This window comes from Strongylocentrotus purpuratus, unplaced genomic scaffold (assembly GCF_000002235.5).
Source record: "Strongylocentrotus purpuratus isolate Spur 01 unplaced genomic scaffold, Spur_5.0 spur5_scaffold_15, whole genome shotgun sequence".
Classification (NCBI taxonomy): Eukaryota; Metazoa; Echinodermata; class Echinoidea; order Camarodonta; family Strongylocentrotidae; genus Strongylocentrotus; species Strongylocentrotus purpuratus.
In genome coordinates this window covers 18,942,437-18,962,410 of record NW_022145600.1, presented here as the reverse complement: position 1 = coordinate 18,962,410, position 19,974 = coordinate 18,942,437, and the positions used below count along the sequence as shown (strand labels likewise).

The 19,974-nt window shown below is 37.4% G+C and overlaps 1 protein-coding gene across 1 annotated transcript; it reads left to right on the top strand.

Moving 5' to 3' along the window:
- Positions 1–4,186: 4,186 nt before the first annotated feature.
- LOC115924073 lies at positions 4,187–7,848 on the top strand. The gene is made up of 4 exons (XM_030985753.1): positions 4,187–4,698; positions 6,202–6,453; positions 6,754–6,995; positions 7,622–7,848. The coding sequence occupies exons 1-3, from the start codon at positions 4,279–4,281 to the stop codon at positions 6,844–6,846; spliced, it is 765 nt and encodes a 254-aa protein (XP_030841613.1). The 5' UTR covers positions 4,187–4,278; the 3' UTR covers positions 6,847–6,995; positions 7,622–7,848.
- The last annotated feature ends 12,126 nt before the right edge of the window (positions 7,849–19,974 follow it).

Here is a 19,974-nt window from a genome sequence, read left to right as displayed (position 1 = left end):
GCAGGCGCGTAGCCACGGGGGGGGCCACGGGGGGGGGGGGGGGGGGCACGTGCCCCCCTAAAATTTCCAGGATCGGTTGAAATTTTGTAGACCCTTTTTTTGACCTCGATCGATTACATGTATGTGCCCCCCCAAACATCAAACTCTGGCTACGCGCCTGAGTGGTAGAGAGAGAAAAATTGAGAGAGAGAGAGAGAGAGAGAGAGAGAGAGGAAAAAAGGGGGGGGGGGGGGGGCTCGTCAATTTGAGAAAGTGGGGGTAGAGAGGTGGTAGACAGATAACATGAGAACAGGGGGGCGTTTCATGAAACAATTAGTCGGTGGGTTTCACTGACTAATATCGTGTTCACCGACAATTTAGTCAGCGCTGACTAAATTTGACCAATCACAGTCCTAGAAAATAGTCGGTGACAAAAGAATTGTCGGTGAACATGACATTAGTCGGTGAAAACCACCGACTAATTGTTCATAAAAACACCCCAGGTTCATTGATTTTAGTGCACCGTTGGGAACACTGGATCTTGACGAATGATATGGGGGAAATCATCACTTCGGGTTGTTTGAAATTCATAGGTGTGGTTTTGCTGGTGAAATTGCACACAATACAGCTATGGAAAAGGAACTGCAGGCAGATTTTCTCCTATTTATTTCAAATGAAAATAACCTTGAATATTAAACCAACCGCAATGAAAATAAAAGATTTCATTTCTGTCATATTTGTCAAGGTATCACATAATGATATAATCTCTCTCTCTCTCTCTCTCTTCTGTCACCCGCTCTATTTTAATCTTGTCCTCCTATTTCCCCCTTTCGTTTTAAGAATATCCCCCCCCCCCGCATTCCTGTCACAATTTTCAATACCTCTGTCCCAGACTCTAATTTCTCTTCTCCTGTCTATCGCTCATGCCCCCAGCAGCCTGATTTTCCCTCTCTCAGAAATGACTATATAGACCTTCTAGAGGCCTAGACGATCTAGGTATTGGACCAAATGGTATTAAAACCCTCCCCTTGTGAAAATCGAAATAACCACAAAAATTAAGACATATATCTAGGGGGAGGGTCCCAACACGATGTAGTTTATAATTATTTTCATCTCCAAAGGGGGGGGGGGGGGGATTGGTGGCCATTTTGACCGAATCTTCGAGTAAATCGGGGGTAGTCCAATTATTATAGCCCGAAGAGGGTCTCTTCCTTTCGATATATTAATATACATGTATACATGTAATCCCTTTCAAGTATTCCTACTACAAGTCATGTATCATCTTTCCTAATCAATAATCTATTTTCATTCAGGTAGTGATGGCGGAAGTAGTTTTGAGTGATGGCCTTCTGATTGCCCTTTCCAAGCAAATCAATATAGCGATTTATCCAATCAACCATTTTGCCGTCGCTGGGCTTCGATTCCGCCGCCGCCAGCGGAGCGGAGCAGCTGGCAAATCTGAAACAGCATCCGCATGCAAAATACGAGCATCTTCTACAGGAGTTTGTTGTCCGTCACGGCCGGGGGGAGAAAGCTGCTAAATATCTCATCTATTGCTTCGGAAAGAAGAGGTTCCTTGTCGACATTCTTGAAGAAGGTGCGTCTGAAACTTTCTCTCTTTCAGAATTTTGGCGAAAACTTTTAGTCACTACTTTCTCAGCCACCAACATATTGCAAACTTAGGTAACACTGCGGTAGTGAGGTGATTGACAATCATATTAAAATGTTCACGGTAATCAATATAATGTTTGAATTATATTATAATATTATAGCTCAACTTTCTATATATTTTTGAAATTTTTATATCAATAAATTGTAATCAATATGCTAATATTTAATGATAGCTATGACGGCGGCGATGACAATGATTACGATGATGATGATAAAAATAATGATTGAAATCATTTTGCATACCAAATTGTTGTTCTGATGTTTTATGAATATAAACTGAAGTATATTACATTTACCTCTCAGGGATTGCAGCCCTGTTGATCAATTGGCATGCAATCTATTAGCCATTCATCATTAAATGATCAATAGGTATATTCATAATGGATACATCATCTTCATTATTCTTGATATATACGCAGCCATCAAAAAACAAAAACGCCCCGAAACTGTCTAGACTTGGACAAGAGCCTAAACCTACAGAGGGACAGGGGCAGACTGGGACTGAAATTCGCCCCTTAAATGCTGGTGCGAGTGCCCGGAACAAATCATTTGGGAAATCTGTAGCAGGTGAAATTTAATCACGAGATTTTATTTCTTTAATTTCAGCAAGTTTGGTTTGGTTTCATGTGTTAAATATATGTCATTGAAAATAGATAAATACATAATGAATAAAAATGCAAATTAAGAAAATGAAAATAAAGGAAAAAAATATGCAATGTAATTAGTAGTAATTAGTCCTAAGTGGTGATACCAGCAATACTTTTTCCAAGTTTGTATCAATACCTGCCCTCTCCCACAAAAAAAAGAAGAATACCCTCTCAATAACACCAAATAACGATTTTGACAGCACATCCTATTAGGAAAAGTTGAATTTGCTTGCTTTTTTCTTTCACCGACTATAATTTATATGTGATTTATTGACTTGCAAGTTTTTATTTTTGACTGCAGGTCTTAGCTGCTTGGTTGTAGCTCTCGTGTCTATTGTGGTGGCTTGCAATTGGAATAATATATTCCCTGGTAAGCTGATATTATTATAACACTACAATTCCTCTTGTTTTGATTAATCTTGTCATGGGTAAAGGACATACGTCCTTGAGAAAGATTTATCTGTGCTCCTTCCCCACCAAGGTGTTACATGGGTACCCAGTAGCAGTGGCGGATCCATGAGGGGGGGGGCAACTCTGGGAAAAAACGGTAAAAACACGTTAGTGTTACCTTTATTTGGAGACGAGCCCCTCCCCTGGTGCTCAAGGGGGGGGGGGGGTCACGATTTGTAAATTTCGAGGGAAAAAAAATAATTATTGCTCAATGACCCCCCCCCCCCCCCCCCCCCCCCCCCCCCCCCACTGAGCGAAGTATCGGCCGGCGCGATTTGCAACTTTCCGGGGGCCAAACAAAAATATTGCTCCTTACCCCCCCCCCCCCCCCCCCCCGGAGACACTAGTACCATAGCGATGAAGTTGCAATATAAAATGAAATCTTTATCATTAATTTGTGTGTATTTATTACAGAATACATAGCAGAAAACTTCAGCCTTGAAGACTGTCAAGACACATTACGGAGACACTATAAGACACATCTATTTAAAATTCAAATCAAGCCGTGGGATCACAACCATGACGTGGACCTAGAGAAGCTTTACACGACCGTCAGCCTCTACAAAGTAGACAAGAATAATATTCCAGACAACCCTTTACAGAAGTTAACTTTAAACGGATCAGCCAACGATATATTCCAGACTAAAGTTCGTGGATCGTTGCCAGAAAGAATTGTGTTGTTTGGGGAGGCTGGCAGGGGAAAAACTACAGCTATAGCGAAAATGGCGTACGATTGGGCCAATAAAAAGAAGACTCCCCTTTAAAGAACGTGAAGTTGCTTTTTGTCTTCAAGATGAGAAACATGAATGCCAAGACAGGAATAGCCGAAGCCATTGCTCCGTTGTTGGAGAAGAAATACAAGAAGTATAAAAAAGAGCTCGAAGATTATATTGATTCACATGGGAAGGATATTGTCATGCTCTTCGACGGTTATGATGAATTTAGTGGAAAGATACGTTGCAGGGAAAACGTAGGTGACGTCATTGATATATTGTGTCAGAAGAGTTGTAGTCAATGTCGGGTCTTGGTAACGTCTCGCCCCGTAAGAAGAGAAGACTTCTATGGCATAAATGTATACTACGCTAGTATGGTAATAGAAGGATATTCTCAACAGCACGCCACAGATTTCATCGACAAATTCTTTCTTTCCAATGAAACAAAAGGAACCGAGCTGAAGAAGCATTTGGAAGAAGACATCGTTACAAACGAAATGATCGCCACGCCCCTTTTCTGTACTATGGTGTGTTATTTGTGGAATGAAGGACATATTTATGGTAAATTCACCCGAACAAAATTGTTTGACGAAATCATGGAGTTCTCGAGGACACACCTGAATGCCAAGGATGAGCGAGATAGAGAGATCAAGCAAGATCTACTCAACGACATAGTTGTTTCGGTCGGGCTAGTTGCCTTTACGAAATTAAGCGACAAGAATGATCTGAATCCTCTGCTGTTCAAAGAAGACAATTTTAGTGAAGTTCATGATGATAAAGTAAACATAAGCTATTCACTTGGTCTGTTAACAAAGAACATGAAGACGGAGAGTGACATCATCATCTACATTGAATTCTTCCACAAGTTAGCGCAGGAGTATTCAGCAGGAAGATATCTCGCAAGTGGCCTCGATAAAGGAAGAGTCAGCACCATTGGCTTTGCAGAAGTAGTCTTTGACCTAAAAGAGATCTTCCAGTTTGCATCAGGGACATCGGTTTTCGCGTGCCAAAAGATTTTGGCATCTCTCATTGATCAAAATTCCAGTGCCAGTTTCTCCAACAGGGATTACCTTTACCATCCCATCATCTTAGATTTCATCAGCGAGGGCGAAACTTGTGCAGAGAATTCTGAAACGTACTTGACACGTTTTTTTAAAGATGGAAAACTTCAACTGCGACAAGTTACAGCATCGACTGTGGTTGGATTTGAGAAACTGCCAGAATTTGTTAAGAAGAAGGTAATATAATAAAGAGGGGAGGAGGGAAGGAGAGAGACACAAGTAGAGGGGGGAATGGGAGGAGAGGGAAAGAAGGGATCAAACGGGGAGATAAAAGGAGAGAGATGGGGGAGAAGGGAAGAGTGAAGGGAAAGAAGAGAATGGGTGCGGATCAAAAGTTTATCATGGCCTAGCATGGTCGGCGTTGTCCAAGTTTCTAAATTGAACGAAATAAATACAAAACTCGCATGAAAAAGTCATTGAGTATTGTAATTTCGAAGAAAACTATTCCAATTTCTAAAAAAAAAAAGAGAGTGAATTTTCACTCTATTTTCACTTTCTTGGGAGTGACGTCAGGGCTCTCTTGTTAAAGGCCCGGTCACACAGCCTTTCGCGTCTGTATCGCGGGTAAAATTTCGCGATTTTTTTTTTTGCCCGCGGTTGCCCGTGGTGGAAAATGTGCAAAATTGGCTTACCCGCGGTTTACCCGTGGTATGCCCGCGGAACAGACGCCGGCGACTGTTCCGCGTCCTTATCGCGGGGTGAAGCGCGGCGGTACCGCGGCCTACCACGCTTACACGCGGTACACACGCTAATGCACGTGATAACAACGCGGTACAGACGCGGAACAAACGTGCTATGACCGTGCTCCACCCGCGATTACCCGCTAAAATTTCGCGTCCAATTCCGCGTGTAACCACGTCTTAACCGCGGCCGTAGCACGTCCTAGCACGTTCGTTCCGGGTCTGTACCGCGTCTTTACCGCGTGTGTACCACGCGTACCACGTGTACCGCCCGCGATTACCCGCGGTCTAAATTTTTGGGCAGCCCAAAACTTTTTCGCGCGGCCAACCGCGTGTGAATTTCTTACCGCGTGTAACGACGGGTAAAGTACGGCTGTATCGCGTCTTTATCGCGACCTCAAAGCGTCCAACAGCGTCTGCTTCACGGGCAGAAATTTTTGGCCGTGATTCGGCCGCGATACGCCCGTGGAGGGCTGTGTGACCGGGCCTTAAAGGAGTGAATATCAATTGATTTTCGAGTGCTCTTTAAGAAGAAAAGAGTGAATGTTCACTCTATTTTCAATACATCTTTACTCTCCAGAGGAATGACATCAGTGATCACTCAATTTTTTTAGAGAGGTGGTAGTATCGATATTTGAAAGTTCTCATGATAAGAACTGTTATAAGAATTACATTGTTATTTCTGCGAATAATGTCGTGTTCGACAATGTCATTATATTGCAACTATTTTGATATCTTTAAGAAAGATAACTGGGAATTTGTGGACAGTGTTCTATACGGAAGACACAATCAAAGTTTATCTTGAGATAACAACTGCCTTTTTTGTTGAAGAAATGACACTGTATTTTTACACGTTAAAGTTTGGAATTGGGAAACAGACTATTTACAGCAGTACATAGAAATTCTTTAAAAATGTTTCCAACCATTATACAAAAATCCGGTCAGGATATGCTCAAGGAAACTTATGAATAACATTTTCACTGTTACCATTGTTATGTAGATCACAACCATTGACATCTCTGGAACGACCGATTCTCCAGACTTATTTGTGAGACTATGGAACAGCATGCATACTTGTATCCACCTCACACATTTGGAGATGTATCGCCATGTTCCACCGGCCATCTCGCCTCAGATGGAGCCCCTGTACTCTGTCAACAGCTTCACCACTGCTCTACAGCCACCTGCAGATGACTACGCGCAAATCATGATGTTCCTTCCGAACATCAGGGAGCTCATCATATACTGCGATGTAAGACTTGGTGTCGCACAATTTGCTTGATGTTATATGCATAGTTTCGTATCATTCATTCATCATTGATATAATACAAATAACATAAACCGAAAGTTTTTGTAGTTTGCTCAGCATTGTGAGCATCTGTAAAATGGCGCCGGGCTGGAATGCTCCCTATGGAGTGGAGAATGTGCATACTATTTCAATGTTGATTATTCAACAGTCAAGGTCGTCCTTCTGTATTGAAGTGTGATTGATTGGCAGGAAAACCCTTTGGTATGCAGTATCATAATCCATCTGCATTGAATCTCTTTTCAGAACTTTGGAGATCTGTCAGAATTTGCCCTTATGACTGATGTTTTGGGAAGCTATGGGATCAATTTAATACTTCGTCCCTACTTAGTCGGCTAGTTCTCCCCATCCCTGCCGACATCGGGTTTAATCTGAAGCACCTCACATCGATCCGTGTTTTTGAGACTGACCATGTGATATCAGTAAGCAGCCTCGCACATGTTTTAACCTTTCTGCCAAAGGTTAGGGAGCTGATTATTCAAGAGAAAGTAAGTAGCGCTTTAAATATACATGTATCTGCTCACAATGATTTGGGTAGGGAGGGGGGGGGGGGGGGGGGGGGGCTGACAAAATGATAACTCTAACAGTTGCTCCTCCCCCATCAAATAATACTGGATCTGCCGTAGCATCATAGATCTATATTGTCTCTATAAAATAAATTTCTTATCATACATGTTTTAAACACTAGATCGATATAAACCCTGTATACTATTCAGACAACTAAATCTTTATTGTACGTGATTATTGTCATTATTATTTTTAAATTTAGTATCATTAATGTTCTTCCTATTAATAATCATCATTATTTTTATTAGTAGTATTTAGTATTACTAATAGTAGTCGTAATATTATTATCTTTATTTTCACTATCATCATCAACACCATCATCATCATTATCATTATAGTTCTTATTACTATATCACATTACTATCATTATTGTTATCATTAATATCAAGTTGAATCCGATGATATATTAATATGGATATTGCGTGTTTTAGGGGGATTAGGTTTAGGGCCTATGGTTCCTTGGACCAAGTGGACAAATCTTCTTCGTCACCCCAGTCACTGTTTCTTGTTTGTTCGATTGTTTCTTTGTTGTCTGTTTGATTTACAGGAACTTGTTGAACTTGACAACAACACTGAAGCCTTCTGTGAGCTGTGGAAAAACCTCCATACCTCACCAGATCTCAACCAGCTTCTTCTTCCTATACCGGCGTACCGAAGGATCCCGTGTGACTTAGAGCCACTTCGATCGGTCCAGATCTTCGAAACAAAATCATCTTCCATCCACCTCCCCATCATCTTGATCAACCTGCCGAAGTTACAAAAGCTTCTTTTACACTCCGATGTAAGTGGGCTTTAACTTTGCAAATTAAGTTTGTTTCTTGTTTAAATGGTTCTACCTCAAATATGACTATGGGCTATCCATTTATTTCATGACACATAATTATAATTTTGGTAGTGCTTGTTATCTTTATGTTCTTGTATGGCATTGTTATTACATGATATAGAAACAGTTATTTTTTTTGACATGCGTTTCTCTATCAAAGAAACAGAGGCCATTAAACACTTTCATACATTTTGTTTAACGTATTTTCCCTGAAAGCGCCACTTCCTAACCGGATGCGTCACTTTTGCCCCCGTCTTCGAAACTATTTTTCCAGAAGAGAACCGCACATGAAAATAAATTAAACATGATATACGCTCTCTAAGAATAAGAAGGCATCTACATTCAGGGATATAGAGCGATAGAAATAGGGTGGGATCGACACCTCCCCATTCTTAAGAGTATAATTGTCGTTAAAAATTACCATTTTAGAGCATGTGGCGGCAAATTACCAAAGAAAAACTGACCTTATTTTTTCTATTTTTGAAATTAAGATTTTTGGCGAACGTGTCAACAAATTGGATTCAATACCTGCGTCTGTAAATGCTCTTGTTCACTTTTCCTGTCATTTAGATACCTGGATATCCAGAGGTGGACGTCAAAAGGGCACATAAGTTTTTTGTCGACTTTTGGAATGTCCTCCATCATCTCCGTGAGCTGTGTCATTTAAAAATGAATGCTCCTAAATCCATTCCTGCGTTACATCTAGAGCCCCTCCGATCTGTGCAGACCTTCCAGACAAAAATCAAATCTCAAATGGACGTCTTTCCAAAACTGCTTTCCCAGTTACCAAATATTTCAGAACTTGACGTATTTGCCACAAACAACTATGACAGGAAGATAGCAGAGGATACTTACTACGATAAGGTCGTTTCGGTCATAATTAAGGGATTGGTGAAGAAAGTTGTCCAACTGAAAGTTCTCAATATGACATTTGACCCAAGAAGGGACGCAAGCAAGTCTGTGTCACGTGACACTGTTAAAACTTTATCCTAATGTTGAAGACGAGTAGCATGATGCGGCAACTCGAAATCATCAGTTTTAACTACTGTGTGTTCAACGAATCCGACTTGATAGAAATCATCACATCCATCAGAGAATTTACGTCTATTATGCTTTTGAGGTGAGTTTATAATAGGGTATTCACATTCAATACCCATTTTTGTACAGAATTACATATTTTATTGGATTGATATTTTTCTCAAATACGTAAAATCTGATTTTCAAATGTAATCAAATTTTTTGATTATGCGTACATGTCCCTTTAGTATTGGTTGATTTATTACAGTGTATATGCTTACATTATGAATGGACGTAATTATAAATAGTTTGAACCTAATCAAAACGAGTTCATTATTAGGATTCCCATTTCAATTATATTTTAAGTGTTACCTAAGTGAGGTATAATGTATTTTTCGCCTGTTTAAAACTATCACTCAAGAAAATATCCGTCCTCAGTCATGTACTCAGAAAGTATTTAAGCAACGAAGTCGATATCTTATAAGTTTCGATGTAAATATTTGTGTAACTTAATTATAGAACATAATACATTCCTGTCCTTCTTTTCCTTCCTTCTATTTCTATTCTAATCAGGATTGATTGTAGTTTGGATTATGAAGGAGAGCTTTCTCGTTTCGCCATCCAGCGATATCAAACACAAGACGAGAATCAAGACCCTAATCAGAGCAAACATAGCGGGTCGCTAATGCTGACATTAATCTACAGGGATCCAGAGGTAATTTCTGATAGTGTTTGGGAAGATAGAAGGACAAAAATAAAAGAGAAGAGAAAGATCTATTTCGTGAAATGTGTTCCTTTTTCCTATGTCAAACTAAATGACTTTTCTATCATTGTTTAATAATGTGACATGTAAATTATAAATTCGATGTAATTGGATATTTAAATGAATTTAATCATGTTAGGACGGGATGGAAATAAGCCATATTTTACCTTAGACCATAGCTCTATCCCTCCTTCTCTACTCCCTTACTTTCTCAGTTTCTATTATTACTAGTAGTAGTATAATAGTATTAGGCTATTCTGAATTATTCATGACTTTTGATACTGGTCTTTCTTTTTCAGACAAATGTAAAGACTGAGGAAACTTTCGTTTTACCCCGTTCGTAGTAACCAACAGAAGCGGTATAGGAGAGAATTTTTGTTTACAGAAGATTCGAGTTTGCTCATTCTGTCAGGTCTGTAGAGAGACCAAAAAAAATCAATCTGTTTCGTTCCGGGATGATGTTCTGCTGAGACAACGTCTGACTTCATAATGTCTCCTTGGAGGAGCGCATCAAAACATGATCGAAAGACGCCTTCAAGCAGACGGATTTTTCTGTCCAATTCTTTAGATTTTTCTGCTTTGGTCCTACTTGCTAAAGTGTGTGCAATTCGGTAGACCTAAGATGCTTAACCACTCATCTGTAACCGAAGGTCCAGTAAATCGAAAATTCTTAATTAGATGGATGAAGCTATATATAGTCTCATGAAAATTAATTTTGACTCGTTGTCAAAAGATTTACCACGAGACCAAAATCGTCGCTGTTATATATGTTTTGATTGTTTGTTTGTTAGTTGTTGTTGTTGTTGTTGTTTTTTTTTTGGGGGGGGGGGGGGGTGGCTAGGGTGGTGAGCTCCCCTCTAGAATACTGTCTTAAAACTCCAACTGGTTATCGGGTTAGCCCGTGAGACCGTCTTGGTTCTCGATAGCCTTTAGTCTGTTTGGTCTACGCCTTGTAGACCCAGGAACCTTTACTCTAGCTATTCATCATTCGGCAACTTAGAATGTCCCGGACTGAAGCCTGCATTGTCATGATTGTGTATACAGTACAGTATGGTTCCTCTGTGGCCCTAGACGAGAGAAAAGACAAACTCTCTCATGCAGGGCCTATTTTTTTCCTACTAATATCAGGTTGGTTTTATTCACCTTCCTTTCGCAATTCTAGATTTGGGAATCACTAAAGACTAAATGCATGATGATGCTTCAGAAATGTTGTACATGCGCGCAAAAGGTGCCGAAAGCCTATCCTGTTTAGTTACGATAAATCTTACTTGCACTAATATATTGATCAGTACTAAATTTTGATAATTCGAAATGCAATTTTGATATGATCTGTATATTATTAACAATATATGTATTCAGAATGTATTCAAATATCATTAAACAACGACCTGCATGTGTATGGTTCGGTTATCTGACATGTTATTCAAGGATCACTGCTATTAATTTACATACTTTAGGATTCTGTTCATTGCCAAACGATGCAACAATTAATTCGAATTCTTGTATTCATAATTTAATTGATTCCTTTACAGTAGTTTCTTAGATTAAATGTTTATATCACTTGTATATATATTTCTTTAGTAGAACTTACCAATCATCATGATAATTTAGTTTTTAATCGTTATAGTTGTAAGTTTTGTGTATGTTTTCATCATATTTGTATTAGTTTTAAGCTGTAAATATTGCCTATCATCTGCCAAAACACACATAAACACGTTTTGCATTTTGTCACATGCACTGAGTTTAGTACTTCTTGTGTACTACAGTTGCAACTAAACGTATAATTTTATTTTTTCTGAAAATGTTACCATTTAATAACATTTTTCATTGTTCATACAATGCCTTATCATTCGGTATTAAGCTGGATAATAAAACAAGGACAAATTCCTGTATTTATTACATTTGAATTGCGATAAGTCAGATAATTTGGGAGTTCTGAGTGTTTTTAACATTACGGATGGGTAGATGTAGAAGTGATTAACTGTATTATTAAAAAAAAAAAACATTAATAAATAATCGTAATCCTTCTTCGATATGTTGATATTTGGAGGGCGCTCGGCCGGCGTCTTTTTTTGCCGAGCGGCCATTTCGGAGAAAAGGCCCTCCTCCTTTTTATTAATCTCCTTTCTATTAATCAAAAAGAAAGGACGCTAAATATGTATTTTGGGGGCCTAAGATACTGTCAGTGCTAAACGTACGGTTATGCTACGAAAAGAACAAAATGAAGAGAAAATATAGAAACGTATTGAAGTTTTCATATTACTGAAATGCAACAATAAAGAATCTACTCCCTCCAAAGCAATACAAATTAAATCAAAATGTATTCAAGCTTGCTAACCATATTAAACTAAACGTGCTAACCCTATTGATAAATAATGGAGCCTTGGCTAGCTTTTCATGGTTTACTCACTTTATTAATCGTGTTTTTCAATTCCTTGCAGTAAATTTAAAGTGTATCAATCACTAAAGCATACATTACTTTATGTAAGCGGTTTCAAAGGCTTTAACTGTATTCAAAATAAAAGCTTCCAATTTTACAAAGAGATATTGCAATTTTCCTACATTCTAAGTGAGAAGAAAACCATTTTGAGTGAACTAGTTAATACCCCCTCCCACTTTTCAAGTACCCTTTTTTTTTTTTACATAGGAAAGGTTCGTCCTCTTACTCCAAAAAGGTTCTTAAAAGGTGCCGTTCAACATTCCTATAAGAGCCTCTTACCACCGCTGATACGAGCCCTCTGAATTCACCTAGGATAATTGCCCCCCCCCCCGTTCAAATCTGACAGGTGTCCATTTTATATTAACAAGTGTCCGTTTTTTGTAATAAATGCCCCTTCCCCTTCTGATAAGTGCCCCCTTAATTTATTTTAACACGTGCCCCCTTTTTTCATCCTAATAAGTGCCCTTTTTTCTTCTGAAAAATGCCCCTTCTGACACCTCTGTTAGATTCCTCTATTAAAATCTCAAAGGTGCCCATTTTAGTGCCCTTATTCATTCTCACAAGTGCCCCTAGTTATCTCGGGTGAGTGCCTCTTATCTGTCCAAGTACAAAAAGTGCCCATTTAGGCCAAGAGCATTAGGTCAAAATAGGCTTAAACCTGGACATTTTCCATAACAAGCTCATTTTTTCAGGATAGCTCAGGGAGTATGTCTAAAATAACATACTAAAAGCCCTCATGAATCCTCCTTGAGCGTTTTCCGCAATCCAAGATGGCGTCCAAAATGGCCGCCATTTCCCGAATTTCTTATAACTTTGCAACTAGGTAACTCAAATACAAAATTTAAATGTCTAAATATATGTTTTTAAGCATAAGGAACTCATTAAAATACATATTGATAAATTTTGAAACACACAAGTAGCTATAAACCACTTTAGCCCATCCCGAAATCCAAAATGGCGCCCAAAATTGCCGCCATTTCCTGAATTTCTTATAACTGTGCAACTAGATAACCCAAATGCCAAATTTAAATGTCTAAATATATGTTTTTCATCATAAGGAACTCAACCAAATACTTAATAACAAATTTTAAAACACACAAGTAGCAGTAAAACCACTAGAGCCCTTCCCAAAATCCAAAATGGCACCCCAAATGGCCACCATTTCCAATTTTATCTCATTGTATTAAAGTACATACGTTATGAATACAATCAAATGTCTATACTAGAAAAGCACCATTGAAATACATATCAGTGCAAATAAACCTTTCATTAAATAATTAAATACTTCTTATACTTTTTTTTTTTTAAACAATTTTGTTTTATTTCTCCAGATGTGTAATACAAACCATGACATACAATTGAATAAAATAAACGTGTTCAATATTGATGCTTTTACATAAACATAATTAAACACAAACTTATTTGAAGTATAATATAACTTAGCAACAAAATAAACGTATAAAGTACCTAAACATAATATGTCAATTGTAAATGTTATTTACTTATATATTACAAAAAAAAACAAATCTGGAGATAATTTTACTGAAACAATCCTGCCCCCTCCCTGCCCCCTCCATCACACAGACATACTCACCCTCTATCACACAAACATACTCACCCACTCACACACATACTCACCCACCCACCCACCCACCCCCCCCACACACACACACAGTACTCACTCAGTAGATGTCTGCCAACATTCTCAACTTAAGAAAATATACTAAATAAGTTATCCAGGCCGCAAAATCGAGTTACGCTTTTAACAAGCTCACGGTGGAGAAGAAAGCAAATCTTAATTAATCTTAAGCTGCTCCCACTTTAAGAAATGTGATCCTAGCTTTCCCATTTTAATTGCTATTTTCTTTTCCTCATCCCTATACTTAAAAATGCTTTTTTTCATCTTTTCTAAAGTTAGTACTCGCCCCCCCGATCTTGACATAAATGTAACATACTTCACCATGAAAATGATAGTATTACACATTTTTATTCTATATGAACTACCTACCAACCCAACAAATATATCTCGCCATTCTAAATCTTTAATTTCATCTAACTCAAAAAGTTGTATTAAAGCCTGCCATAACCTTTGAACGCTCCCACAAGATAAAAATAAATGTTTGTATGTTTCTATTTCCTGCTTACAAAACGAACATAAATTATCACCAACAAAACCAAATCTATGAAGATGCTCATTAGTGTATATGGCTCCATGCAATAATTTAAATTGAAATTCACGTTGTTTTCTAATGAGTATAGTAATTCTTGGTCTAACAAATATTTCTTTTAATTCTTTATCTATAAAATCATAATTATTTTGCCCATCCCTTACCTGCAAATCATACGTTCGTTGCAGTGCTTTGATGAAATAATCATAGATTGTTCTTGAACCCACATCCACAAACTGTATTTTTTTACTAGAAATATGGAAATAAGTATTAAAGCTTATCAAATCAACCTCGAGGAATTCTATTAACCCTGAATCATCCTTCCATAACCTGGGTATCGCATCATAAATATCAATAATCATAAGCAAATTATTACCTTTCATACCGAGGTTCATAAAATATTTAACAGGCTTAACATGACCTTTCTCAACCAAATGATTCAGTTGAACAATCCCTCTTTCAAACAAGTATCTATCAAATATACTTTTTCCATTTATACATATATTCTGATTATTAAAAATAATTGGATTAATATAACCCTCCAAATATCTTAAATTACTTGTCTCTTGCCATGCTTGCAACATTTCCATATAGTATGGTGGAATATCTAAAACGAGTTTAATCTTGTTTAAATCATAATCACATAAAAAAAATAAAATCTACCACCCACAAACTGTAAGCAATGATCAAAAAACAATTTCCATCCCAAACTTTTCTCTCCATATAAAAGACGTTTTATCCACATTATGCGCTGTATTTTAACGGACATTTCAAAATTAATCATTCTTAATCCTCCAAAGTCATAATCCTGATACATTATTGCCCGTTTAATTCTATCTTTCCCCCTCCATATGAATTCAAATGAAATTTTTGCAACTTCTTTATATACCCAATGAGGGACAATAACGAGAGATGAAATATAATTTAATTTTGAAAGCGCATAAGTTTTTAGCAAATGTATTTTACCCATAATAGTTAAATCTCTTTGTTTCCACCATACAAGCAATTTTTTTATTTTACTTAGAATTTCTTTATAATTCAAATCATCTTTTAATCTTCGATCTAATGAATAACTAACCCCTAAAATATGTATTTCCTTAACCAAATTTCCAAATAAAGGCCCATCAGGTTTGTTTTCATCCTCACCCATCCACATAAAATGTGTCTTTGTTTTATTCACTTTAAGACCACTAATTTTTTCAAATGATTCAAAAATATATTGCAACCTTCTAACCGAATCAATATCCTTCAAAAATATTGTCATATCATCTGCATATAACACTTGCCTAATTTCAGATTTTCCAAATGTAATCCCTTTAATACCGTTGTCCCTCCTTACTGCATGCGCCAAAATTTCGATGGCAACCAAAAACAAATATGGCGATAATGGATCCCCTTGCCTTACTCCCCTTTCTATTTCAAAATACCCCGTGGAGTGACCACCGTTCATAACACAACTACTTATCCCTTTATACAATAATTTTACCCAAGAGCAAAATGAATCTCCAAAACCGAACAATTTCAATATTTGAAATAAATATCTATGAGATACAGAGTCGAAAGCTTTCTCAAAATCCACTGCACACAAAAACCCTTTCCCTTGTTCCCCATAATGCATAGAATAAAATAACATGTCATCTATCAATCGTACAGCTTCCCCAATATTTCTATCTTTTATATATCCAACTTGATCATGATGAATTATTTCATTTAAAACCTCTTTCATTCTTTTTGCTAGAACTTTAGATACAATTTTATAATCTACATTCAAAAGCGTGATGGGTCGATAATTTTTTATATGGAGAGTATCTTTCGCTTCCTTCTCAATTAAGGTAATTACCCCTTGTTTTTGAGATGCCGTTAATTCCCCCCTTTCGTATGTTTCATTCAATACTTCTACTAACAAATCACCCAAAGCTGGCCAAAAAGTATAATAAAATTCAACTGTTAACCCATCATTTCCCGGGGTTTTATTCAATTTCATTTCTTTTAAAACTTTCAAGCATTCATCTTTAGTTAATTTACCTTCACAGATATCCCTATTGTCTTCATTTAACTTTGAAATATCATTAAAAAAGAAAGGGTCGTTTTGATTTATATCAGCCCTTAAAGAATATAAATCTTTATAAAATAGTTTAATTTCCTTTAAAATTTCCTCCTCATCTCTAGTAGTTTCCCCATTTTCTTTGTACACCTCCCTAATTACACTTTTCCTTTTATTCGATTTTAACAACTGTTCAAAATATTGCGTATTGTTTTCTCCATCTTCAAACCAAGGTGCTCTTGATCTTATTTTAATGCCCTGTCGAGAAAAATCATACAATTTATTTAGTTTATCCCTTTTCTCCTCAATACAATCAACAATATATTTAGTGGGTCCCACTACCAGTTCGCCTTCTAAATCCTTGATTTGTTTCTCTAACAGTTCTATTTCAACCCTCCTTGCTTTTGCCTTTTTCCGCGAGTATGTTATAATAAATTCTCTAATTTTCATCTTTAAAAAATCCCAAAATACTAATTTATTCAAAATCTGTAATGACCATTCAGCTTTTAATTCCTGTATTTCCTTATTCATCTCTTCAACAAAATCTTTATCCATACATAAACTACTGTTAAATTTCCAATATGATTTCCCAAAAACAAACATATCAACAAGATCATTAAATTCTAGCCTAACGCCAGAATGATCTGGCGTAATAGATGTCAAAATCTCACACGTACCCACCAATTTTTCAACACTACAAGGTATAAACCAATAATCTAAACGGCTTTGCACCACCGGCCAATTTTGTCGAAAAGTAAATTGCTTTACATTCGGATTTTTTTTCCTCCATATATCTTCTAAATCGTATTTATTTAAAAATTCCTTAATCCAATCAATAACCCGAGATTTCATCGGTGTTTTTGACCCCACATAATCTAATTTTCCATCCAATATACTATTGAAATCACCTCCTAATAAAACTAAATAGTCCCGATCACACTGATCAAAAATACTTTCATCTAACTTCTTCAAAAATTCAATTTGTAAAGTTTCTTTATCTCTCGTTGGAAAATAAACATTAACCAATAGCATTTTAACCCTTTGTATTTCACCTTTAAAAATAATGTATCTCCCCTCTTCATCTACTTTAATTTTTTTTCTTCAAAATCTAAATGATTAGAAAATAAAATAAGAACCCCTCTACTATGGTTTGACCCATGACTAAAAAACATTGGCCCTCCCCAATCTTGTTTCCACCGCTCTTCTATCTCTACTGTACTATATGTTTCTTGTAAGAAAATTATACTATTCTTTTTAGTTTTGCACCATTCAAAAATATTCACTCTTTTTAACCTATCTCTTATTCCTCTAACATTTAATGTCATGAAAGATAATTTCACTGCCATGTTATTTTATGTGTAATTGTATCCAAAACCTTACATCGATAAACTCCAAAGAAACTTCCACACAATCTATTTCCACCGTGAGCAAATGTATAGAAAAAACTATCTGCAGCCAAACAAACATGCATACTTATCGTCGAATTATATAAAAAATGCAAACAGAATCCACCCCGTACCACACAACCCAACGCATTCATACACACAAGCATATTCACTACACACACAACACCCCCACACAAAACAACCCAAATCTGCTCTTCGGTGTACGTAAACATCCGAGAGCAAGAGCCTCCCCCTTTCCCTGTCAATTTAACTAGACCAATGACAGAATAAACCAATGAACATTTCTTCTTGCACAAGTCGATGAGAAATACGTTGTATTGTTATATAACCGTAATCTAATTTAAAAAAAAAAAAATACAAAGAGCTTTTAACCCTTAACAAATGCCTTGAATTGTATTACGGAACCCGCTCGTCATAACTAAGTTAAATGATTTTCCTAAAATGCATTACAGTGAATTGACCGGCCCGCGTACCTAATCACAATACGCACCTTCTAATTAAAAATAAAAACACGATCCCAATAAACCAAATTCCCCCAAACGACACCAGTTCGGCAACCTAATAAACTGTTCGTGCAAACCGAACCCATCATGCTATCATTTACCAAGTTCTATAATTTGCATAATAAGCCTCACCCATGAATGAATAGGCTCACACACCTGATCGTTTTGTATGCACTCCGTAAAAAAAAAAACTCCTAAAGGGCGTTCCCGACAACTCGAAAGAACACCAAACGTCAGCCCGACATAATGATAGGCAAGCATGCATACCGGATCCCAACACGTTCCTCCCTCTCAAAACATCACACCACCACCTGGCTTTAAAAAAAAATAGTTTTGGCTGGGTGAACATATCGGACCATTATCCAGATACTCGAATTGTTTTCACTTTACAGAAAAAGTTTTAAATATGTATCAGTCATTTACTAAGATATGTGAATTTACATAGAATGCGTTATCGAAATAAAGCTCATTGTAATATAAAAAAAAGCCGTCGTTACCCAGATACTATGGCATTGTATAAAGGCGTTGCAATATACATCGTGAAAGAAAGCGGACGTTCAAAAGAGTTTATGGAAAGTACCTTGCAATAAAGCTCATTGTAATACCAAGAGCCGTGTTACCCAGATATTATGTTTTGCATAAATAGGCGTTACCACAAAGTACTTGAATATCGTGAAAGAGAACAATCCCCAACAGACCAGCAAGGTTTATGGAAAGTACCTTGCAATAAAGCTCATTATAATACCAAGAGCCGTGTTACCCAAATATTACGTTTTGCATATATAGGCGTTACCTTATACATAAAGTATACACACCAACCCACACACACATGCACACATATGGCTGCTTCCATCATCCTTAACGACATCAGACTGACAATGTGCAACCGTGAAGACTATTCAACGTCAGATGCCCGGGTTAGATGGAACTAAAAATGGAGACACATTAGTACCAATGTCGCAAAGGCAAAAGTCACACGGTTTCAAACAGGAAATGCACCTCAATAGCACATGCCATATCATCTCTGCTAGTAGACCAGGTCATTTCTGTTGCCAATATTGTTGGAATAGCTGTGTATAAACACCGGAAGTGTGGCTCACATGAACAGATCAACATCTTGAGCAACATGAGCTTTGTCCTTCATGGAGTGGTGTCATGAAAGTGGCAATGCAGAATGACCAGTACGAGAATTGAAAATCTGCCCTTCATATATTTAGACCCCTCCAATCCGAGTACCATCTACACGGCACTATACTTTGCACATTCACAATGTGAAAAACATAACTTAAGAATATATGCAGTAACATTTGACCAGCTCTCGTACATCAAGGCAGCAGAGATTGTAGCTCCTTCTCAAGACCTAGGAAAAGTAATCGACCGTCTTAGTGGATTTCACCTCCTCATGTCTTATCTCGGCAGCATATAGGCCACGTCATGGGCGGAAGTGTGCTTGCAGAGCTATGGGAGACAGTGTACGCCAAAGGGTCTGTCATACGCAATCTGGTCATGCATTTTCCCCTTCTCTTCGTGCTCACATTCTTACTTCAGTTGCCCTCATTTGTATGTTGATGGGTAAACCTGGCATCTTAGACAGCATAGATAAGGACCACTTAGCAAATCTGTATGGTGCACTCCTCAACCAGGACACGAAGGTGACTGATGTACCTGAGAAGGAGTGTGTCAAACAGTTAAAGTCAGATCAATTCACAACTCATTGACCGGGCAGCAGGACAAAG